General features: G+C 45.1%; 1 protein-coding gene across 8 annotated transcripts in view; it reads left to right on the forward strand.

Annotated features, from left to right (window-relative positions):
• Positions 1–2,822: 2,822 nt before the first annotated feature.
• The window catches only part of Rdh13 (retinol dehydrogenase 13), a 28,352-nt gene continuing 5,553 nt past the window's right edge, over positions 2,823–25,621 (forward strand). The window contains exons 1-5 of one of the 8 annotated variants that reach the window (XM_039081533.2): positions 2,825–3,044; positions 3,854–3,972; positions 5,386–5,541; positions 7,046–7,152; positions 9,428–9,746. In XM_039081533.2, the coding sequence (XP_038937461.1) occupies positions 2,980–3,044; positions 3,854–3,972; positions 5,386–5,541; positions 7,046–7,152; positions 9,428–9,484 (504 nt within the window). In that variant the 5' untranslated portion in view covers positions 2,825–2,979 and the 3' untranslated portion in view covers positions 9,485–9,746. 8 annotated transcript variants of the gene reach the window in all.

Here is a 25,621-nt window from a genome sequence, read left to right on the forward strand (position 1 = left end):
TAGTCAGTCATGCTCTGGAACTCTCTACAGAACAGTTTCTTGTAACACAAATGCCTTCTTGTCATTTTTTCAAATTGCACGGTAGGGGCTGGTCCTCTGCTTGTTTTCTAAATAAAGATTTATTGCAACACAACTGTACTGGTTTGTTTGTGCATTTTCTGCGGCTGCTTCCTGCTTCTGTGGAGGAGTGGCTGCACTCCTAGGGCAGCTGAGAGGACTAACTAGTTTTCTCAGCAGGAGTCTGTCCTAGGAGTAGATGATTTTAGGTTAAATGCACTCAAGGTTGTTCTCAACTACATAGTGAGTTGGAGAACAGACTAGACTACCAGAGGCCCTGTTTACAAACAAACAAACAAACAAAACCAAACACGTAGCCACCACTGTGGCTTATCTGCTAGCCTTCTTCTTACCATCTTCTTAGTCAGATGAAACATCATGACCAAAGCAAGTCCGGAAGGAAAGGGTTTATTCGGATTAAACTTCCATATCACTGTTCATTGTCATAGGAAGTTAGGGCAGGAACTCAAACAGGGTAGGAACTACTGGGAGGGAGGAGCTGATGCAGAGTCACGGAGGAGTGTTGCTGGCTGGCTTGCACTCAACATTCTTTTCTTCTAAGCTTCTGTGGAGCATCCCACTAAGCTCTCAACACTCAAAGGCTTTTCTAGCCCAGAGTTCCAAGTTCCTTTCACAATCCTCCTGGAAACACATGGCCAGGTCTGTCATAGTAACACCCAACTCCAGGTGCCAATTTTCCAACCATGCTCTTTCCCAGTCCATTGCTTCCCTGGTGTTGGAGCCTTCTTCAGGATTCTGGCATACACTGAAGACCAGCATCCTGGACTGAACAGCTACTGGATTCTTTGGTGGTTGGTAGACAGCAATTGTTGGACTAGCTGGACGCTCGTAATCCATTCTTTTTTTTTTTTTTTTTTTTTTTGGTTCTTTTTTTTCGGAGCTGGGGACCGAACCCAGGGCCTTGCGCTTCCTAGGTAAGCGCTCTACCACTGAGCTAAATCCCCAGCCCCTTCTCGTAATCCATTCTAATGATCTTCTTCCTCGGTAACTTGCTTTTGGTCATGGTGTTTTATCATAGCAGTAGTAACCCTGACTAGGATACCTCCTTACATTTGTGGTATATGAAGGCACTCAGACATTTGAAAAACATTCTTTTTAAATTAAAAATTATTTATTTATCTTGCATGTGTGTGTGAATGTTGCACCTGCTTGAATTGTCTGTGAGCCATTTTTGTGCACTGCCCGTGAAGGTCAGAAGGGGGTGTCTGAGCCCCTGACACTGGAGTTAGACATGGTTGTGAGCTGCCATGTCGGGTGCTGGAAACTAGATCTGGGTCTTCTGCAGGAGCAGCAAGTGCTCTTAACCACTGAACCGCCTTTCCAGCCCCAGGAGAATGACCCTTTACTGTTACTGTTGGGGAAACTGAGTAACTCAAGTTGAGGACTGAATTCAGTAACTGTGTCTGGAACACAAGAGGCGCTAAATAATTGTTGCAAGAAGTTGTGAGTGCACACTAAGTTCAGTTGTTCTTTTTTCTTTTAGAGTGACCAATCATCCTCTAAGCATAACTTCTTACAAAGGGAATGCCATGGATCATCCTGTGACAGGTGTCTGACTAGACTTTCAGGAACACCGGATAATTGACTCCCACCAACAGGGAGTTTCCCCCATCCTTGCCAACACTGAATATTTATCATAATTTTCAATGTTGCCAATCTGATAATTGAAAAATATTATCTCATTGTCACCTTCATGAAGACAAATCATATGCCAAGTGTGCTGGGAAATTTTCTAGCCACAGGATGCATTTGCCCACAGTCTATAGCTTTTTTCCTAACTTCCTTTCTTTTCCTTCTATCCGTCTGTCTTTCTTCTTTCCTTCCTTCTCCCCCTGCTTTTAGACAGTAACACTTCAGTATGTTTTAAACACATTATTCTTTTCTTTTGGTGTGTAAGAGTGTGGGCACATACATGCCACAGTGGGAGGTCAGAGGAAAACTTTTGGGAGTTGGTTTTATCTTTCCACTATGTTCTAGGAAACAGACATAAGTTGCAAAGCTTGTGTGACAAGTGCCTTTACCCCATGAGCCATCCTTCTGTCACTTTAAAGCCAGTATCCTTCTTTTCCTTCAGATTCAATGATCCAGGTCTCAGCTCCCTCCTGCAGACCCCAAAACCCAGACTTCCTCTTTTAAACACAAGAGTCTACATCATACCCTTCTCCCTCAGGCTCAGGAATCTTTACTTAACCCTCTTCCCTCATACCCAGAGGTCCAAGTTCCAGCCTTCTTCCTTCCTTCACCAGGCCTATGCAGAAAGTACTATCATTAACTATTATTTAGAGGAGAAAAATCATGGTTCATTTTACAGGGGCTTGCTGTCTGGAAATGGGAATGGTTGGTATCTGCCTATCTATCTATCTATCTATCTATCTATCTATCTATCTATCTATCTATCTATCTATCATTTATCTAATTTATATATTTTCTTTCTCCCAGATAGTATTTCTCTGCATGGACCTGGCTGTCCTAGAATTCTCTGTAGACCAGGCTGGCCTCAAACTCATGGATTTGCCTGCCCCTGTCTCCATAATGCTGGGATTAAACGCGTGCATCACCACCACTCGGCTGTTTTTCTTTTCTTTTCTTTTTTTTAAAGCCCAACCTCAGGATGCCTCTGGATTGGTTGAGTGTGACTATAATTTGATCAGGTAGATGCCCCGCCTGTCAACCTCGGCCGCGTCCAATCTCCAGAAACTACGTTTCCCAGCATTAAGTGCGTCGTAGGTCTGCTTTCTAAAGCCCCGCCCCCACATCTGGCCACGCCCCAAAGCCGGGTTCTGGTGGCTGTGTCGTTCCACTTCCTCGCTACACGAGCGCACGTGGGGTCTTGGGCAGCGCATTCGTCCGCGGAGTGGCCGTGGAGTGCAAATACACTGATACCCTGTTCTCCAGCCTGGGATGAATCGCTTTCTGCTGCCGGTGTCCGTAGTGGGCACGGTAATCGGCGGCACCGTGCTGCTCAAGTGAGTCTGCGCGTCTCTGCGTGCTCGGTGTTCGGCCAGAGGCTGGGGAATGTCAAACAAGGCCAGAGAATGTCAAACAAGGCCAGAGAAGAATCCCTTGTCCTAGGTCCCGGGATAAATTCTCCCAGCTCACCCCCGCGTACGGTCTTTCCCGGAGGAGCTGGAGGAGGGCGGGTCACTTCTCCAAGGTCACCTAGGGAGAAGGGTGGGGCCTGGATCTTGTGCTCATTTTGTCTCTGGACCACTCTCTACTTTTTCTCTTCTACCCTTTCCTCTCTGCCCAACCTGTTTGCCTCCCCTTCCTTCTCCTCCCCCTTCCTTCTTTCCTTCCTTGCGTTTTTCAGACAGGGTTTCACTATGAGATCTCACTATGAAGCTTTGGCAGGTCTGGAACTCATTTAGATCAGGCTGATTGTGAATTCATAGAGATCCACTTGCCTCTGCCTCCTGAGGGCTGGGACCAAGGACATACTCTGTGTGTGTGTGTGTGTGTGTGTGTGTGTGTGTGTGTGTGTGTGATCGCCAATAACCTACATGAGTTTTTTTTTTTTTTTTGTATATATGCATATGCCTTGCTTTCGGAGATTAGAAAAGGATTTTAGCTCACATGGAACTGGAGTTATTGTGTGTCACCATTTGGGGTGCTGGGAACTGATCCTGGGTCCTTTGTAAGAGCAATGAGGCCATGACAAGGACTCCAGGTGTTTTGCTGCTTCGGTGATGGATGTGAGCTTACAAGAGTGGTTTGCCCTGGCTTATAAATCCAGGCATGAGGCAGACCGAACTCACTGTGCTGTTTCTCACATCAGGGACTATGTCGCTGGTGGGGCTTGTCCCAGCAAGGCCACCATACCTGGGAGGACTGTTATCGTGACAGGAGCCAACACAGGCATCGGGAAACAAACTGCTTTGGAGCTGGCTAAAAGAGGTGAGACCACCACCTGCTCCTGGGTTTTGAAGAGTTATGTGTATACTGTTGTGTATGGCAGCCTTGTTTAAAGTACCTCAGAGGTGGAAGCAGTGATTTACAGAGAAGTAAACAGAATATGGCTCATCTGCACAGTGGAATATTACTACGCTTTCCAAAGGAAAGGAATTGAGAAATGTTCCTGTGTGATGTTTCGACAGCATTTTGTGCTAAATAAAAAGAAGGCAGACACAAAAAAAGACTACTGCATAATTTTGCTTGTCCAAGTCGTCATATTCGTTAAAAGAGCCAAAAACATAATACAAAGCTATTTTTATTATGTAGTGTGTATATGTTGGGGTGGAGTGGGGTTTGAGTTTGCGTCCATGCGTGTGTGTGTGTGTGTGCGTGTGTGTATCATTCAGAAGATAACTATGGAAGCTGGTTTTCTCCTTCCACTATACAGGTTCTGGTGTTGAACCCCAATCCTCAGACTTAGCAGTAAGTGCTGTGACCTGTTGAGCCAATTGAGAGCCCCAGTATTTGTATATCTTGATAAGTTTGCTTAATTCTCTGTGTGTATTGGGGGAGGTGGGTGCACACATGCATAGGCTTGTAGAGGACAGAAGACAGCCTTTGGTGGGATTTCTCAGAATAACAGTAGTGCATTCCCACACGTCCTTCCAATGTTTCCATCTTCCCACGTGTCTTTAGAGTGTTTTCATGATGTCCCCTTCCCTCCCACCCCCCAATCCCCCAATCCCCTAGCCCCAGGAAACCTGTGTCCTTTCTCTCTTTGTGGATTTACCTGTTCTAAACATTGTATATAAGTGGAAGAATGTATGAATTTTGTGTCTGGCTGAGTGTAGTAGTTTCAAGGTCCATTCACTACATCCTATGCCAGTGTGTCACTACATTTATGACTGAATAGTATGCTATTGCATGGATAGACTGCAGTAGGTTTATGTATTGATTAGTGGGTGGACATTTGCTATTGTGTGTGTGTGTGTGTGTGTGTGTGTGTGTGTGTGTGTGTGTGTTGGGCATTGAACTCAGGCCTCTTGTTTGCTACCACTGAGCCACACTCCAGCCCCTCACTGGGGGATTCTAGGCAGGTTCTCTACTGCTGAATTACATCCTCAACCCCGTTTTTACGTTTTGAGACAGGTTCTTACCAAGTTGCTCAGGCAGGTCTTGAACTTACTTTGTAGCCTAGGCAGGCCTTAAACTTGCAATCCTCTTGCCTCAGCCTCCAGAGTCACTGCCATTTCAGGTCTATACCACCAAGCCTGGTATTAATTGAGTTTCCATGTTTTGGCTATTGAATATGTTACTAAGAACACTCGTGTACAGGTTTAAGGTGGGTGTATGCTTTTATTTCTGTTGGATAGATGTGTAGGGCTAGGTGTGTTTTCTTTTCTTTTCTTGTTCCAGGAGGCAACATCATTCTGGCCTGCCGTGACAGGGAGAAGTGTGAGGCAGCTGCAAAGGACATTCGAGGAGAGACCTTGAATCCCCGTGTGCGTGCCGAGCACCTAGACTTGGCTTCCCTCAAGTCCATTCGAGAGTTTGCAGGGAAGATCATTAAAGGTAGGCGGGAAAACATTTACTTTTCCAGCTAGGGTTTGTAGCTTCAGGCTAGTCTCTGAAGTACCTAAAGCCTGTAAGTTCTGTTACAGAGGCTGGCCGACGGGGCCATCATGGCAAAATGCAACTGCCACCTGTTTTTCTGTTGTCTTTAGGTTCTTTTTTTTTTTTCCGGAGCTGGGGACCGAACCCAGGGCCTTGCGCTTCCTAGGCAAGCGCTCTACCACTGAGATAAATCCCCAACCCCTTCTGTTGTCTTTATAGGATCAGTGTGCCTGCTTATGAGAGTCCATCACGATCTGGCTTGTGGACTGTTGGCACTCCCTCTAATTAGGAGGGAGTAGTGGTTTGAGTGAGAATGGCCTACATAGACTCATATGTTTGAATGCTTGGTCCCCAGTTGTTAGAACTGTTCGGGAAGGATTTGGGGGCGTGGCCTTGCTGGAGTGTAATTGAGAGTGAACTTTGAGGTTTCAGAAGCCCACATCATTCTCAGCTTAATCTGCCTCATGTTTATGGATCAGATATAAGTTCTCAGCTATTGGCCTAGCCCCATGCCTGTCTGCCTGCTGCCATATTCCCCACTTTGACAGTCATGGACGCTAACCCTCTGAAACTGTAAGCCTCTAATAAATTCTTTCCTCTGTAAGTTGCCCTGGGTCACGGTATCTTATCATAGCAATAGAAAAGTAATTGATACAGAAGGGTTAGGGAGGGTCTTTGGACCCTCATCTGAGGATCTAGACACTCCTCTCAGCTATCTGTATATAGTTTTGCTCTGGTTGCACATGGCCTCAGGGTCTGGGGATGGGACTAACTATATATACACTGGGGATGGTTAACTGAGAGGGGCTTCACCTATGAGGCCATGGACACAGACTGTCCATGCAGCTTTGGGGTTACCTACCCTGTTGCCTATAACCATCTACCCCTGGTCTGTACGTAAGCCCAAAACTCATGGGTTTCCCAGGGTCAGCTTTGATGGGACGGAACTTTGGTTTGCCTTTGGGGCAATAATTAATAATATTATTGTTTTATCTTAAATATTTTTATTTATATATCTGTGTGAGTGGCCTCAGATACCAGAAGAGGGCGTTGGATCCTCTGTAGCTGGAATTACAGATGGTGCTCTCTACGTGGGTGCTGGGAACCAAACTTGGGTCTTCTGGAAGAATGTTAAGTACTCTTAACTACTGGGTTCCTTAACTCTCTAGCCCCTCTGTGGGACGTTGTGAGGAGGAAAAGGAAGGAGACATAATTTGAGGGTTTGGGCACCTCAGGCCTGTCAGGTTCATCCTTAGTGGAGGCTCCTACTTTTTCCAGAGCCAGTAAGAGGATATCACTAGACCTAAACTGGCTGTTCCAGCCATGAGGTTTATGGTGAATACTCGTTTTCCTGCTGGGAGTCTGGAATCTGGTCACTTAGTCTGTTTGGGTGGCTGAAGTAAAGAACCATAGTCTGGGTGGGTGATGAATTGTAGCAGACGTTTACCCTTCACTCTTCTAGAGGCTGGACGTTCAAGGCACTGGCAGATCCTGCGTCTGGTGAGACCCCACTTCTGGTTCATCATGGCTGTGTCAGTTGTGGAAGGGAAAGGGAAAGGAGCCTCTTTTGTGAGTGTAAATCTAATTCTGAGGTTCTGTCCTTATAACCTAATACTTAACAGAGAACCAGGATCCAGATCTCTTCTATGTATGTGTGTATGTATGCATGTGTGTATGTGTGTGTGTATGAGTTTTGTATGTATATTTAAAGATATGTATGTATAGGTGTATGTATTTATGTATGCATATATAAAATGTATGTATGTATATGAATGTATATGTGTGTATGTGTGTATCTACACACACACACACACACACACACACACACACACACACACACACACACACACACATTCTATAAGGGATTGGCTCACACAGCTGTAGAGCTGACAAGACCCAGAGTGCAGTTGACAACATGGAGACCCAGGGCATCCAGTGCTTGTAGTTCCTGTCCAGACGTGGCAGGCTCCAGACTGGTTTGGGTTTGAAGTCAGAAGAGAGTTGATGTTCAAGCTCAAAGGTCTATGAGGGGGGAAGAGTTCTCTCTGCTCTGCAGAGGGTCACTTTTGTTGTGGTCGGGGCTTCTGAAGATTGGATGAGGCTCACTCACATTAGGGAGGGCTGGCTGCTTCACAGTTTGTTGATGTAAATATTAATATCATTCAAAACATAATTTGGTAAATTTGACCAAATATCTGGGCATCTTGTGGCCCAGCTATGTAGACATCTATAATGTTCCATCCCATCCACTCTTACCACATTTATTTTATATGTATATGTATGTATATGTGTAAACTTAAAAATATATAAATTTTTATGTATAAATTGTTGTGTATGTATATATGCGTGCATTTATATATATGTATACATTTAGTGTGTGTGTGTGTGTGTGTTTGTGGGCACACAGGCATGCCATTGCTCACATGTGGGAGTCAGGGCAGGCTGCAGGAGTCAGTTCTAATTTACTTTTATGTGGATCCCAGACATTAAATTTAGGTCATCAGGCTTGGTACTATAAACCTTTACTCACCGGGCCCCAAGCCGTACTATCTTTTTTTTCTTTGAGATTAAAAAACCCCTTACTTTGTAGCCCTCACATAGATCTACCTTAAGTGCTGAGATTAAAGGCATGGTATATACCGTTACACCTCCCCTCACCACTTTAAAAAAAATTAAAAGATTAAATTATTTATTTATTTATTTATTTATTTATTTATTTGAGACTGGGTTTTACTGTGCAGCTCTGTCTGGCCTGGAACTCTCTGTGTAGATGGGTTGGCCTAGAACTCACAGAGATCCACCTGCCCCTGTCTCTTGGGTGCCAGGATTAAAGCCATACACCACCACACTTGGCCCTTTCCCCATCTTAACTCATTAAGTTACACACAACAGCTCCCTGGGTCAGGAGTTCAATATGCTTCTTTAAAAGTTTTTTTCTTTTTTTTTCTTTTTCTCTTGAGACAGGATCTTATGCATTGTCTAAGCTGAAACTCAAAATCCTCCTGCCACAGATTCCTCAGAGCTGAGGTTACAAGTGTGGGCTAGCATGCCAACTAACAGCTTCTTGTTACTTTTTCCCCCCCATGTTAGGAATAGAACCTAGGACCTTGTGGATGCCAGGTTAAAGGTTGCTGCTGAACCTCACCCTCAGCCCTTTACTGGTTGATTCTAGGCAGACACCCTCCATTAAGCCACGCCCCCAGCCTGTCATTTCTGGGATTTTAGGCACGTGCTCCACCACTGGGCCACGCCCCCAGTCCCACTTAGGGAGATTTTAGGCAAGTGTTCTACTGCTGTGTCTGGCTCCCACCCCCTCAAGGGGAGACTCTAGGCAGATGCCTTACTCCTGAGCTCCATTCTCACTTAGTCCCGTGGCATCTTTCTGGGAGTTCATCTCAGAGTAGATCCTGACTGTTCAGAATGATGGATGGACCAAGTGGTGGGGATGTGTTCCAGTGATTCAAGACACAGCATCCACAGCGTGGTTGGGAGACGGGAGTCAAATGGAGGGCCAAGAGTCGGATCTGGGGAGTGGGGCAAAGTGCTGCTGTATAGCACTTTGCAGGGCAAGCAGCTGGCGCTTATTTCAGAATCACGTGTGAGGTTGGAGGGTATGGAGAAGGGCAGGGCCCCGACTCATCACTGCTCCCAGGCTTTCTGGTGATGCTGAGGACAGTGATGAGTCAGAAGGGCCCTGTGGTGTCAGGTCACAGGATCCGCGTGCTGCTGGAGGGCAGTACCTGGAGCTTTCTTGTGAGAGCCCTTGGGTAATCCCAGGGCTCATCTGGCAAATTCTGTATTTCTGTCACAACGAGGGGTGACTCACCCTTTTGTTTCTTTTCAGGTGATGTCAAAACTGTCACGTGTTAGTGTTTTAAAAAGGACCATAGCTCCGTCTTGAAGCAACAGTCAGGAAGTGCAAAGTGTGCTCAGCATGCCAGCTTCCTTATTTTAATGTATTTATTAAAAAGAATTTATGTGTGGTGGGCAGTGGTGGTGCACGCCTTTAATCCCCCTGCACCTGGGAGGCAGAGGCAGGGGGATCTCTTTAAGTTTTAAGTTTGGGGCCAACCTGGTCTACAATGTTAGTTCTAGGACACCCAAGGCTACAGAGAGAAACCCCGTCTTGAAAAAAACAAACAAAAAAAAATAGCAAAAGATTATTTATGTGTGTAGGTGTTTTTATTACAAGCATGTATGTGCATCACATGCATACAGGGCTTGCGGAGGCCAAAAGAGGGCCTCTGGAACTGGAGCCGCCATGTGGGTGCTTGCAGGGCTCTGGGCCAGTGGTGCTCTTCCCAGCGATCTCTCGCCCAGCTGGGTGTGGGTTCGGGCGAAGGGGAGAGAACTCAGGCAGGGAAGTGGGGACAGCTTTCGCTGCCTCCCAGCTGCCGGTTGAGCTCCTTTCCGCCGCTGCCTGCTGCTTCAGTTTCTCCAGCCAGGCTGAGCCAGCAGGAGACTGATTAGCAGCGGAGGGGTGCAGGAGGACTTCTGCCCCAAGCAGCGGTGTTACAGCTTTTATGACAGAAGCTCTCAGACGATGGAATAATTCCTGCACACCTTTAATTCTGAACCTGGCACTTAAATACAGTTTTCTTTTTCTTTTGGATGGGTCAGTGTCTGACAGCAGGCGCTTCCTATTGGTTTGGCCCGAGAGCTTGGGAAGATCTAATCTACATATTTGGGGGTGGGGTCCTATCTCTAAGACTGATCTGTCTTGAGCCTATGTGATCTGGGTTCAAGTCCTCACCAGTGGAGGAGGGGTTTGGGGCATTGCCCTATGTGACTCGTCTGTCTCAAACCTCTATACAGGGGTCTTTGGGGGGCGCAGCTGCGTGAGGCCCTGATATTCTGGGAGAATGGAAATGCACCTGCTATCCCTTTTAGGGTCTCCTAGGGGATTCAACCCATCTCTACCAGGAATCAGGGTGCCTTTCACTGCCCGCTGCTCCACAGGTGCTGAGAATCAAACTCAGGTCCTCTGGAAGAGCTGCTACTGCTCTTAACCTCTGAGCAATCTCTTCATCCATTTGTTAACTTTTAAGTATACTTACTGTAATTATATGTCATCTATCTATCTCTATCAATCCATGTATCCATTTGTGTATGTATGTATGTATGTATGTATGTATCATGTATCTATCTATAATGTATGTATGATGTTTGTATCAATAATGTATGTATGTATCTATCATCTGTCTATCTGTGCATCTATCTATATCTATCTTTCTATCATGTATGTATGTATCATCTCTCATCTATGTGTCTGTATGTATATATGTATTGTGTGTGTGTATGTATGTATGTATGTATGTATGTATCATCCATCTAGCATTTGTGGGTGTAGCTGTGCCACAGCACACATATGGAGGTCAGAGTACAACTTGCAGGAGCAGTCAGTTCTCATGTGGGTCCTGGGGATAAAACTCAGGATGCCCAGGTTGCCATCAAGGCTCATTGAGCCCTGTCAGTGGCCCTAGCTTTTTGTGTACCCTTCTGTGGCTATTTTAAAGCATTTGTAAAGCAAACATGTATGCATTAATTAACTTATTACCTTGACAAAATACCTGACAGAAATGTCATAATGGAGGAGTGTATTTTGACCCACAGTTTTGGGGACACAATCTGTCGTAGCACAGGAAGGCATGGCTGATAGATCTGGTCAGAACACTTTGATGTTGTGTTGAGCTTTTAGCACAGCTTGTTCTTCTGGACAGCTTGGTAGATCTGGAAGCAGAAAAGTCTGGCAGGAACCAGAAGTATGTATCCCCTTCAAGGCCTGCCCTCAGTGACCCACTTCAGCTAGCAGGTAAGCTCTGGAGACGGGCACCAGCTGGAGACTAAGCGCTCAGACATATGAACCTTTAGTGTGTTTGCGTGCGTGCGTATACATGTGTGCATGCAGGTACCACAGTGTATGTGTGGAGGTCAGAGGGGTTGGTTCTTTGCCTCCATCAAGTGAGCTTTGGGGCTTGAACTCATGAAGTCAGGCTTGGCAGCAAGTGCTTTTACCTACATGCTCAGCCATTTATTTCCTTGCCCCTTTTAAACTTTTGAGACTGGCTCTCTGAGCTGTGCTGGCCCTTGAACTTGTATGTAATCTTTCTCAGTGTCCTGAATAGCTAGGATTACTACCCTATGCCAATCACTTCTGGATTTTTTTCTTGACACACGTGTTTTACATTATTTATCGTGTGTGTGTGTGTGTGTGTGTGTATGTATGTATGTGCATGCCTGTACATGTGTGCCAAGGCATCGGCAAGCACCTTTGCTCACTGAACCATTTCTCCAGCCCATTTGTTCTCTGCACAGCTACCTTTGGTGAGTTCTTTTCAGAAAACATCTAATTATTTTTAATTACATGTATGTTTGGGTATGTGAACGTGAGTGTACTGAATCCCTCTTCCCCCTGTAGCTGGGGTGCAGGAGAGTGTGAGATACCTGATGTGGGTGCTGAGAATAAGTTGAACTTGTGTCTTCTGCAAGAGCAGTATGTACTCTCGGCCGCCGAGCTATCTCTAGCCCAAGAGAGTTTATTTTTATTTTTTTTTATTATTTTTTTTTTTTATTAACTTGAGTATTTCTTATATACATTTCGAGTGTTATTCCCTTTCCCGGTTTCCGGGCAAACATCCCCCTCCCCCCTCCCCTTCCTTATGGGTGTTCCCCTCCCAACCCTCCCACCATTGCCGCCCTCCCCCCATAGACTAGTTCACTGGGGGTTCAGTCTTAGCAGGACCCAGGGCTTCCCCTTCCACTGGTGCTCTTACTAGGATATTCATTGCTACCTATGGGGTCAGAGTCCAGATTCAGTCCATGTATAGTCTTTAGGTAGTGGCTTAGGCCCTGGAAGCTCTGGTTGCTTGGCATTGTTGTACTTTTGGGGTCTCGAGCCCCTTCAAGCTCTTCCAGTTCTTTCTCTGATTCCTTCAATAGGGGACCTATTCTCAGTTCAGTGGTTTGCTGCTGGCATTCGCCTCTGTATTTGCTGTATTCTGGCTGTGTCTCTCAGGAGCGATCTACATCCGGCTCCTGTCGGTCTGCACTTCTTTGCTTCATCCATCTAGTCCAATTGGGTGGCTGTATATGTATGGGCCAAATGTGGGACAGGCTCTGAATGGGTGTTCCTTCAGTCTCTGTTTTAATCTTTGCCTCTCCCTTCCCTGCCAAGGGTATTCTTTTTCCTCATTTAAAGAAGGAGTGAAGCATTCACATTTTGATCATCCGTCTTGAGTTTCGTTTGTTCTAGGGATCTAGGGTAATTCAAGCATTTGGGCTAATAGCCACTTATCAATGAGTGCATACCATGTATGTCTTTCTGTGATTGGGTTAGTTCACTCAGGATGATATTTTCCAGTTCCAACCATTTGCCTACGAATTTCATAAACTCGTTGTTTTTGATAGCTGAGTAGTATTCCATTGTGTAGATGTACCACATTTTCTGTATCCATTCCTCTGTTGAAGGGCATCTGGGTTCTTTCCATTTTCTGGCTATTATAAATAAGGCTGCGATGAACATAGTGGAGCACGTGTCTCTTTTATATGTTGAGGCATCTTTTGGGTATATGCCCAAGAGAGGTATAGCTGGATCCTCAGGCAGTTCAATGTCCAATTTTCTGAGGAACCTCCAGACTGATTTCCAGAATGGTTTTACCAGTCTGCAATCCCACCAACAATGGAGGAGTGTTCCTCTTTCTCCACAACCTCGCCAGCATCTGCTGTCACCTGAGTTTTTGATCTTAGCCAATCGCACTGGTGTGAGGTGAAATCTCAGGGTTGTTTTGATTTGCATTTCCCTTATGACTAAAGATGTTGAACATTTCTTTAGGTGTTTCTCAGCCATTCGGCATTCCTCAGCTGTGAATTCTTTGTTTAGCTCTGAACCCCATTTTTTAATAGGGTTATTTGTTTCCCTGCGGTCTAACTTCTTGAGTTCTTTGTATATTTTGGATATAAGGCCTCTATCTGTTGTAGGGTTGGTAAAGATCTTTTCCCAATCTGTTGGTTTCCGTTTTGTCCTAACCACAGTGTCCTTTGCCTTACAGAAGCTTTGCAGTTTTATGAGATCCCATTTGTCAATTCTTGATCTTAGAGCATAAGCCATTGGTGTTTTGTTCAGGAAATTTTTTCCAGTGCCCATGTGTTCCAGATGCTTCCCTAGTTTTTCTTCTATTAGTTTGAGTGTGTCTGGTTTGATGTGGAGGTCCTTGATCCACTTCGACTTAAGCTTTGTACAGGGTGATAAACATGGATCGATCTGCATTCTTCTACATGTTGCCCTCCAGTTGAACCAGCACCATTTGCTGAAAATGCTATCTTTTTTCCATTGGATGGTTTTGGCTCCTTTGTCAAAAATCAAGTGACCATAGGTGTGTGGGTTCATTTCTGGGTCTTCAATTCTATTCCATTGGTCTATCTGTCTGTCTCTGTACCAATACCATGCAGTTTTTATCACTATTGCTCTGTAATACTGCTTGGGTTCAGGGATAGTGATTCCCCCTGAAGTCCTTTTATTGTTGAGGATAGCTTTAGCTATCCTGGGTTTTTTGTTATTCCAGATGAATTTGCAAATTGTTCTGTCTAACTCTTTGAAGAATTGGATTGGTATTTTGATGGGGATTGCATTGAATCTGTAGATTGCTTTTGGTAAAATGGCCATTTTTACTATATTAATCCTGCCAATCCATGAGCATGGGAGATCTTTCCATCTTCTGAGGTCTTCTTCAATTTCTTTCCTCAGTGTCTTGAAGTTCTTATTGTACAGTACTTTTACTTGCTTGGTTAAAGTCACACCGAGGTACTTTATATTATTTGGGTCTATTATGAAGGGTGTCGTTTCCCTAATTTCTTTCTCGGCTTGTTTCTCTTTTGTATAGAGGAAGGCAACTGATTTATTTGAGTTAATTTTATACCCAGCCACTTTGCTGAAGTTGTTTATCAGCTTTAGTAGTTCTCTGGTGGAACTTTTGGGATCACTTAAATATACTATCATATCATCTGCAAATAGTGATATTTTGACCTCTTCTTTTCCGATCTGTATCCCTTTGATCTCCTTTTGTTGTCTGATTGCTCTGGCTAGAACTTCAAGAACTATATTGAATAAGTAGGGAGAGAGTGGGCAGCCTTGTCTAGTCCCTGATTTTAGTGGGATTGCTTCAAGTTTCTCTCCATTTAGTTTAATGTTAGCAACTGGTTTGCTGTATATGGCTTTTACTATGTTTAGGTATGGGCCTTGAATTCCTATTCTTTCCAGGACTTTTATCATGAAGGGGTGTTGAATTTTGTCAAATGCTTTCTCAGCATCTAATGAAATGATCATGTGGTTCTGTTCTTTCAGTTTGTTTATATAATGGATCACGTTGATGGTTTTCCGTATATTAAACCATCCCTGCATGCCTGGGATGAAGCCTACTTGATCATGGTGGATGATTGTTTTGATGTGCTCTTGAATTCGGTTTGCCAGAATTTTATTGAGTATTTTTGCGTCGATATTCATAAGGGAAATTGGTCTGAAGTTCTCTTTCTTTGTTGTGTCTTTGTGTGGTTTAGGTATAAGAGTAATTGTAGATTCGTAGAAGGAATTCGGTAGGGCTCCATCTGTTTCAATTTTGTGGAATAGTTTGGATAATATTGGTATGAGGTCTTCTATGAAGGTTTGATAGAATTCTGCACTAAACCCATCTGGACCTGGGCTCTTTTTGGTTGGGCGACCTTTAATGACTGCTTCTATTTCCTTAGGAGTTATGGGGTTGTTTAACTGGTTTATCTGTTCCTGATTTAACTTTGATACCTGGTATCTGTCTAGGAAATAGTCCATTTCCTGAAGATTTTCAAATTTTGTTGAATATAGGTTTTTATAGTAAGATCTGATGATTTTTTGAATTTCCTCTGAATCTGTAGTTATGTCTCCCTTTTCATTTCTGATTTTGTTAATTTGGACGCACTCTCTGTGTCCTCTCGTTAGTCTGGCTAAGGGTTTATCTATCTTGTTGATTTTCTCAAAGAACCAACTTTTGGTCCTGTTGATTCTTTCTATGGTCCTTTTTGTTTCTACTTGGTTGATTTCAGCTCTGAGTTTGATTATTTCCTGCCTTCTACTCCTCCTGGGTGTATTTGCTTCTTTTTGTTCTAGAGCTTTTAGGTGTGCTGTCAAGCTGCTGACATATGCTCTTTCCTGTTTCTTTCTGCAGGCACTCAGCGCTATGAGTTTTCCTCTTAGCACAGCTTTCATTGTGTCCCATAAGTTTGAGTATGTTGTATCTTCATTTTCATTAAATTCTAAAAAGTTTTTAATTTCTTTCTTTATTTCTTCCTTGACCAGGTTATCATTGAGTAGAGCATTGTTCAATTTCCACGTATATGTGGGCATTCTTCCCTTATTGTTATTGAAGACCAGTTTTAGGCCGTGGTGGTCCGATAGCACGCATGGGATTATTTCTATCTTTCTGTACCTGTTGAGGCCCGTTTTTTGACCAATTATATGGTCAATTTTGGAGAAAGTACCATGAGGAGCTGAGAAGAAGGTATATCCTTTTGCTTTAGGATAGAATGTTCTATAAATATCCGTTAAGTCCATTTGGCTCATGACTTCTCTTAGTCTGTCGACATCACTGTTTAATTTCTGTTTCCATGATCTGTCCATTGATGAGAGTGGGGTGTTGAAATCTCCCACTATTATTGTGTGAGGTGCAATGTGTGTTTTGAGCTTTAGTAAGGTTTCTTTTACGTATGTAGGTGCCCTTGTATTTGGGGCATAGATATTTAGGATTGAGAGTTCATCTTGGTGGATTTTTCCTTTGATGAATATGAAGTGTCCTTCCTTATCTTTTTTGATGACTTTTAGTTGGAAATTGATTTTATTTGATATTAGAATGGCTACTCCAGCTTGCTTCTTCTGACCATTTGCTTGGAAAGTTGTTTTCCAGCCTTTCACTCTGAGGTAGTGTCTGTCTTTGTCTCTGAGGTGTGTTTCCTGTAGGCAGCAGAATGCAGGGTCCTCGTTGCGTATCCAGTTTGTTAATCTATGTCTTTTTATTGGGGAGTTGAGGCCATTGATATTGAGAGATATTAAGGAATAGTGATTATTGCTTCCCGTTATATTCATATTTGGATGTGAGGTTATGTTTGTGTGCTTTCATTCTCTTTGTTTTGTTGCCAAGACGATTAGTTTCTTGCTTCTTCTAGGGTATAGCTTGCCTCCTTATGTTGGGCTTTACCATTTATTATCCTTTGTAGTGCTGGATTTGTAGAAAGATATTGTGTAAATTTGGTTTTGTCATGGAATATCTTGGTTTCTCCATCAATGTTAATTGAGAGTTTTGCTGGATACAGTAACCTGGGCTGGCATTTGTGTTCTCTTAGGGTCTGTATGACATCAGTCCAGGATCTTCTGGCCTTCATAGTTTCTGGCGAGAAGTCTGGTGTGATTCTGATAGGTCTCCCTTTATATGTTACTTGACCTTTTTCCCTTACTGCTTTTAATATTCTTTCTTTATTTTGTGCGTTTGGTGTTTTGACAATTATGTGACGGGAGGTGTTTCTTTTCTGGTCCAATCTATTTGGAGTTCTGTAGGCTTCTTGTATGCCTATGGGTATCTCTTTTTTTAGGTTAGGGAAGTTTTCTTCTATGATTTTGTTGAAGATATTTACTGGTCCTTTGAGCTGGGAGTCTTCACTCTCTTCTATACCTATTATCCTTAGGTTTGATCTTCTCATTGAGTCCTGGATTTCCTGTATGTTTTGGACCAGTAGCTTTTTCCGCTTTACATTATCTTTGACAGTTGAGTCAATGATTTCTATGGAATCTTCTGCTCCTGAGATTCTCTCTTCCATCTCTTGTATTCTGTTGGTGAAGCTTGTATCTACAGCTCCTTGTCTCTTCTTTTGGTTTTCTATATCCAGGGTTGTTTCCATGTGTTCTTTCTTGATTGCTTCTATTTCCATTTTTAATTCCTTCATCTGTTTGATTGTGTTTTCCTGGAATTCTTTCAGGGATTTTTGCCATTCCTCTCTGTAGGCCTCTACTTGTTTATTAATGATTTCCTGTGTTTCCCTAAGTGTGTTCATGTCTTTCTTGAAGTCCTCCAGCATCATGATCAAATATGATTTTGAAACTAGATCTTGCTTTTCTGGTGTGTTTGGATATTCCATGTTTGTTTTGGCGGGAGAATTGGGCTCCGATGATGGCATGCAGTCTTGGTTTCTGTTGCTTGGGTTCCTGCGCTTGCCTCTCGCCATCAGATTATCTCTAGTGTTACTTTGTTCTGCTATTTCTGACAGTGGCTAGACTGACCTATAAGCCTGTGTGTCAGGAGTGCTGTAGACCTGTTTTCCTCTCTTTCAGTCAGTTATGGGGACAGTGTGTTCTGCTTTCCGGCGTGTAGTTTTTCCTCTCTACAGGTCTTCAGCTGTTCTTGTGGGCCTGTGTCTTGAGTTCACCAGGCAGCTTTCTTGCAGCAGAAAATTTGGTCTTACCTGTGGTCCCGAGGCTCAGGTTCGCTCGTGGGGTGCTGCCCAGGGGCTCTCTGCAGCGGCAGCAACCAGGAAGACATGTGCCGCCCCTTCCGGGAGCTTCAGTGCACCAGGGTTCCAGATGGTCTTTGGCTTTTTCCTCTGGCGTCCGAGATGTGTGTGCAGGGAGCAGTCTCTTCTGGTTTCCCAGGCTTGTCTGCCTCTCTGAAGGTTTAGCTCTCCCTCCCACGGGATTTGGGTGCAGAGAACTGTTTATCCGGTCTGTTTCTTTCAGGTTCTGGCGGTGTCTCAGGCGCAGAAGTCCTGCCGCTCCTGGGCCCTCCCCCACGGGAGCCCAGAGGCCTTATACAGTTTCCTCTTGGGCCAGGGATGTGGGCAGGGGTGAGCAGTGTTGGTGGTCTCTTCCGCTCTGCAGCCTCAGGAGTGCCCACCTGACCAGGCGGTTGGGTCTCTCTCTCACCGGGTCTGGGAGCAGAGAGCTGCTGCGGGCCGGGATCCGCGGGTGTGGGACTTCCGGTAAACACAGACCGTGCCTCCTAGAGAAATTCTGCTTCCGTGTCCCAAGCTCACCAGGCAGCTTTCTTGCAGCAGAAAATTTGGTCTTACCTGTGGTCCCGAGGCTCAGGTTCGCTCGTGGGGTGCTGCCCAGGGGCTCTCTGCAGCGGCAGCCTTATTTTTATTTTTAAAAAATAAAACCACTTAAGAGCCTTGAGAAACCTCCTATGGTTAGAACCTATTGATGAAGTATGAGACCTCTCTTTTGAGTGTGTTTGGTTCTCAGTCTTGTTGGAATGTCCAGCTCAGGAGGGTGGTAACCTTGACTCTGCTGTCCACCCTGTATTTCCAGTGTCCGGTAATAGGTGCTTAGAAGATACTTGTTGATTGACAGTAATTACAGGGTTCTACCAGGCAGGTACTATTATCCTTTTTTCAAAAGATTTTTTTTAAAAAGATTTTGTTTATTTATTTTGTATACAGCATTCCACCCGCATGTATGCCTGCAGGCCAGAAGAGATTTGATATAGATGGTTATGAGCCACTATGTAGTTGCTTAAACTTAGGACCTCTGGAAGAATTCATAATAGAAGAATAGACAGTGTTCTTAACCTCTGAGCCATTTCTTCATCCCCCCTTTTTAAAGATTTATTTATTTTATTTATATGAGCACATTGTTGCTGTCTTCAGACACACCAGAAGAGGGCATCAGATCCCATTAAAGATGGTTGTGAGCCACCATGTGGTTGCTGGGAACTGAACTCAGGACCTCTGGAAGAGCAGTCAGTGCTGTTAACCACTGAGCCATCTCTCCAGCCCTGTTATCCTTTTTAATAAAGGAAGAAACTGAGTTCCAGAGAAGCAGTGTGAACTGGCCAGTGTCAGAATCCAGTCAGGTTTCCATTTTCTGAGACAGAGTCTCACTGTGTAGCCTAGGCTGGCCAGGATAATAGGCATGAGCCACCGTGTCAGGCTTTAGAGCTGAGGTTTGAACTCTTATCTTCCTGGTTGCAGATAGGATGTGCTTCTACCCCTGCCCCCACCCCCACCCCAACTGGGAATAAACCTGGGACTTTGCACACGGGTAGTAGTTGGTTGTTTATGTGTCAGGTTCTAGAATCACCTGGGGATAAACTTCTGGGCACGTCTGTCACGGAGTTTCCAGATTCAGTTAACTGTGATGAGGAGACTGTCTCCTAACGGGGCGGCGTCATCCCGTAGGCTGGGGTCCCAGACTGAATAAAAAGACTCTGTGCTGGGATTAAAGGCCTGTGCCACTGGGCCCAGCAATGACTCATCTTATTACTTATCTATTTTTGGTTACATGTATTAGTGTGCGTCTGTATGTGTGGATTCAGGTGCCCGCGGAGACCAAGAGAGGGCAATGGATGCCCTGGAGCTGGAGTTACAGGTGGTTGTGACTCCTGATGTGACTCTTGGGAACTGAAGCCCGGTCCTCTGCAAGAGCCAGCTGTATGTGCTCTTAACCCCTGAGCCATCTCTCCAGCCCCGAGACAAGGTTTTGCTTTATGACCCTGGCTGGCCTTGAACTTGTATCCTGCCTCAGCTTCCCTGGTAGCCCTGCACTACCACCCGTGGCTTGGAGCTTGCGTTCTTCATTGGGGGCCTATATTCCACCCACCCACTGAGAGAAGAATGAGATCCTGGTCCACGTCTGCTAGGTGCTAGACACCCAATTCCTTATCTCCATTGGCAGTGTCTTGGAAGTGGTATGGATTCGACATGTCTCTGTGTGGGAGGCTCTGACGCTCAGGGTCTCAGGAGGTGACCTTGGTTGGAGATAGGCTCTATTGTAGAGGTTTTCCAGTTGAAGTGAGGCCTTCAGGATGGGCCCTAGGTCAGCATCCCTAGTGTCCTCATTATGGGAAACTGGGACACAGAGGGCTGTGCACAGAGGGAAGACAATGGGTGGAGTTGGCCATTTACTAGCTACAGCCTGGACTAGAATCTCAGCCCCAGCTGGACTAGCCCTTGCTAAGGCCCTGATCCTGCCCTTTCAGCATCTTGGCCATCTATTTCTGATTTTTTTTTAAAGTTTTCTTTTTTGGGGGTAGGGTTGGTTTTTCAAGACAGGGTTTCTCTGTCTTTCCTGGAACACACTCTGTGGATCAGGCTGGTCTCAAACTCACTGAGATCCACCTGCTTCTGCCTCCAGAGTGCTGGGATTAAAGGCATGTGCCACCGCTGCCTGGCTAAGATGTATTTATTTTTTAATTTTATGTGTATGAGTGTTTTGCCTACTTGCATTTATGTACACCGCGTTCAGGCCTTTTGCACAGGGAGGCTGGAAGAAGGCATTGTACCCCTTAGAACTGGAGTTATGGACAGTTGTGAGCTACTGTTTCAGTGAGGGTTTCTATTGCTGCAACGAAACACGATGACCTAAAAGGGTTTATTTGGCTTATATTTCATCATTGAAGGAAGCCGGGACAGTCACTCAAACAGGGCAGGGACCTGGAGGTAGGAGGAGCTGATGCAGAGGCCGTGGAGGGGTGCTACTTACTGGAACACCTCATGACTTGCTCAGCTTGCTTTCTTAGAGAACCCCAACCTAAGGATGGCTCCACCCACAATGGGCGGGGCCTTCCCCCATCAATCACTAATTAAGAGAATGCCCTACAAGTTTGCCTACAGTCCTAGCTTATGGAAGCATTTTCTCAACTGAGGTTTCCTCCTTTCAGATGATTCTGGCTTGAGTGAAGTTGACATAAAACTACTCAGGGCAGCTACTATATCGGTGCTAGGAACTGAACCCAGGGACTCTTCAAAATCAGCAAATGGCTTAACCATATCTCCAGCCCCAATTTCTGTTGTTTAAGTTGCTTGGCTTGTAGCATTTTTGTGATGTCAGCTAGAACAAAGGTTGAAGGTCCTCTTTAAGAACAATATGCACATACTCCTAAGTCCAGTTCTTATTTATTTATTTACTTTTGGAAACAAGATGTCTAGCCTAGGTTGTCCTTGAACTCCCTATGTAGCCTGATGAGCCCAGCCTTTTGGTTCTCTTACCTCTTCCTGTGTGCTTGGATTATGGGTATTTCCACAAGAGTGTGTCACGTGGCACTGGAGACCGAAGCCAGAGCCTGTTGCAGGCTAGACAAGCAGTGTACATCTGAACTGTATCCCCAGCCCCCAGGACCTCACTTTATCTAGATTATCTCTGTCCAGTCAAGGTTATGTGTTGGACTCCTAGGGATCAGGCTCAGTACATGGGTGTGGGACTACCAGGTAGAGGCCGCTCACATCATGGCTGACCAAGTGAGCAAGCAGAGAGTGGGGCTAGAACCCAGGACACTTTGGAAGTTTCCAAGACCCTCTCCCAGTAACCTACTTCTGCCAGTCAGTGCCCATCACTCTCATCTTTGGCCTGTTGCCACAGGACATCCTCCCTCTGTGCTCTAGCCCGGCTCTCCTCCTTTAGGAGGAGAGCGACCAATTCTGTTGCATCGAGGCACTTTCCGTGATCTTACCTAAGTGGCACTCGACCATCTCTACAAAGATCTACCTTCACAGGTGCCAGGTAGACAGGTATGTGCGTGGGACACTGTCCTACCTTCAAGCAGGGGTGGAGTCCCTCCTGATGTATCTGTCCTCACCCATGTCTTCTAGAGGAGGAGCGAGTAGACATTCTGGTCAACAATGCAGCAGTGATGCGGTGCCCACACTGGACCACCAAGGATGGCTTTGAGATGCAGTTTGGTGTCAACCACTTGGGTGAGGTCTGGGCTGGGTTTATGTGGGCTGGAAGAGTGGGTTCTTGATGGGGAGTCACCCACTCTGGGGTGTGTGTGTAATCTTGCTCCATTCTTTTAAAATGTATTAACGTATATGTCTGTCCCGTAGACTGGTGAATCTTCATTTCTTTTTCCTTTTACTATTTTTTAAAATTACTTTTGAGGTCATATAAGTGACGGCATTTTCATGCATGCGTGCTCTTGTACCCCAGTCTCACGTGTTCCTCTCCCCACTGAGCTTCACCTCCACTCTTCTCCTTCCCCCAGTTAGTCCTCTCTCACAGTTTTATTTCTGTGGCTGTGAGAGCAGCTTGTGGGAGAAAGGGTTTGGCTCACAGCTCCAGGTTACAGTCCATCCCTTGGGGAAGTCAAGGCAGCCAGGACCTGAAGTGGCTAGTCACTGCTCCTCTGCAGTCTCGGGCAGAGACATGCTTGCTAGTGCTCAGCTTGCTTTCCTCACTCACAGACCGTACAGGCACCTAAAGGGGTGAACAGCACCTCTCACTTTCAGAGCAGATCGTCCCACATCAGTGATTATAAGCCTGATACCCCTACGGACAGGGCGCAGCCACCATGAAAACAGCATCTCCACCCCGAGGCTCTGTTTTCAGGCTACGTTGTACAAGGTTGACAATGACAATGGCTATTCCCTTGTCTGCCTGTCTTGTCTGTCGGTCTTTCTGTCTGTCTCTCTCTTTCTTTCTGCCTCCCTCCCTCCCTTCCTTTTCCCTTTTCTTTCTTTTCTCCCTCCTTCCCTCCCTTCTCCTCTCCCTCCCTCCTTCCCTCCCTCCCTTCTTTCCTTTCTTTTCTTTCTTTCTTTCTAGTTTGATTTTTATTGTGTGTGTATGGGTGTTGCCTGCATGTATGTCTGTGTACCACATGCATGCCTGGTGCCCTCCGAGGCCAGAATTGGGTATCCGATCCCCTAGGATAGGAGGTGAGTAGCCATGTGGGTGCTAGGAGTTGAGCCTGAGTCCCTGGGAGAGCAGCCACTGCTCTTAACTGCTCAGCCATCTCTCCAGTCCTGATTTCAATTTTTTATGGTGTCTTATTTCTTCAATGCATGTATCACATTTTCTTTAATTTTTTTTTTTCTTCTTCAGCCAGGTGGTAGTGGTGCATGCCTTTAATCCTACCACCAGGGAGACAGAGGCCGGTGGATCTTAATGAATTCCTAGGTCAGCATGGTCTACATAGCAAATTCCAGACCATCCAAGGCTGTGTATAGTGAGTCCCAGTCCCCACTCGCCTCTCCAAAGTTTTATTTATTATATATACAGTGTTCTGCCTGCATGTATGCCTACAGCCCAGAAGAGGGCACCAGATCTCATATATGGTCGTGTGGCACCATGTGGTTGCTGGAAATTGAATTCAGGACCTCTGGAAGAGCAGGCAGTGCATTTAACCTCTGAGCCAACTCTCCAGCCTGAGTCCCAGTCTCAAAGAACTAAAAAAATAAAATTAACTTAACTTTGAGAATTTCATAATACAATAAGAAAATATGAGCATATTTACCCAGTATTTCTCTGACTCCACCTGTATCCCCTGCATCATGTTTCTGTCCCAACTTTATCTCTTTTGAAACCTAGGCTGGCCTTGAACATGTTAGATGACTGCGAACATCTGGTTCTCCTTCCTCCACTTTCTAGGTGCTGGGATTGTAGGCATATGCCATTTAGCCTGGTTTTTGTTTGTTTGTGTTCTAGGACTCAGGGTCTTGGTATCACATTTTCTTTATTTGTTTATCTGTTGATGGTCATCTAGGCTGGTTCCATTTTCTGGCCATTGAAATCATTGCCGTGTGATAAACACGGGTGAGCAGGTGTCTCTATGGTCCCTTGGATCTCTGCTCAGGAGAGGTGGAGCTGGGACATATGGTAGTCCAGTGTAGAGAAGTCTCCACACTGATTTCCATAGTGGCTTCATTAGTTTACAGTCCATCAGCAGTGAGTAAAGCTTCCACTTTCCACATGTCCTCGCCAGCACTTGTTGTCATTTATTTTCTTGGTGATGGACACGGTTGAGATCCTCAGAGCAGTTTCCCTGATGGCTAAAGAGACAGGAAACATTTTCCAATGTTTGTTGACCTTTTGTATTTCTTTAGTTGAGAACCATCTGTTCAGTTCATTAGCCTATTTATTGATTGGATTTTTTTTTTTTTAACTTTAGCATTCTTCCCAAGTCCTCATTCCTGCTAATAGAAGGGAAGAAGAAAGGAAAGAAAGCTATCATTTCACCACCAGAAGTAGTTGTGGTTTTAATGAGAATGGCCTCCATAAGCTTATATGTGTGAATGCTTGGTTTCCAGTTAGTGGAGCTGTTTGGGAAGGATTAAAAGGCAGCCTTGTTGGAGGAGCTGTGTCATTGTGTGTTGGTGGGGGCGGGGGGCTGGGCTTTGAGCTTTCAAAGGCACACCCCAGTCCCTCTCTCTCTCTGCCTGTGAATCAGGATGAAAGGCTTTCAGATACTCCTTTAACACTGTGCCTGGCCTCCTGCCACCATGATCACCACAAACTAACTCTCTAAAACTAGTCAAGCCCTCAATTAAATGCTTTCTTCTATAAGAGTCATAGTGGGTTTTCACAGCAATAGAACAGTAACTAAGACACTATGCTTGGTGCCATAAACCTTTTTGAGTGCTTGCCTGGCAGCTCTAATGGAGGAATACAGACACTTATACACCCTTGATGGAAGGGAGAAGGTAGTCTACGTCAACCTAGTGCGCAGCTACTGGATGTACATGGAGCAGTGAGGGAGGATGGGGTGCCTGTCTAGTCAGATGGATCAACCCTGGTGATTAGTGGGGTGACAGATGTTAGGGCCAGCTTGTCCTCACATCCTCACTTTCTGCTAGGTCTCGTGACCCGAGGTCGGTCCCTGAGACTTACATGGTGGAAGGAGAAAACCAACTCCCGGAGGAATGGTCTTACCTCCACATGCATGCTGTGGTACATCTGCCCACCCCTTCCCAAATACATGGAATTGAATAAAAGAAAAACCAACTGAACAGAACCTAAATCTAAAGTTTTTTTTTCTCCTCAGTAAACAAAGCAACTCCAAACAAAACAACAAACTGGGTGAGGATATAGAGGAAGAGGAGGATTATACTACTGCTGGGAATGAAAAAGTAAAATAGTGGGACTGGAGAGATAGCTCAGTGGTTATGAGCAGTGGCTTTTCTCAGCCCTTGTCATGGCCTCTTACAAACACATGTAAATCTAGTTCCAGGGACTCCACTGCCCTCTTGTGGTCTCTATTGGCACTGCATGCATGTTTTACACAGAGACACATGCAGACAAAACGCTCATACACAT

The sequence above is a fragment of the Rattus norvegicus genome, chromosome 1 (assembly GCF_036323735.1).
Source record: "Rattus norvegicus strain BN/NHsdMcwi chromosome 1, GRCr8, whole genome shotgun sequence".
Taxonomy (NCBI): Eukaryota; Metazoa; Chordata; class Mammalia; order Rodentia; family Muridae; genus Rattus; species Rattus norvegicus.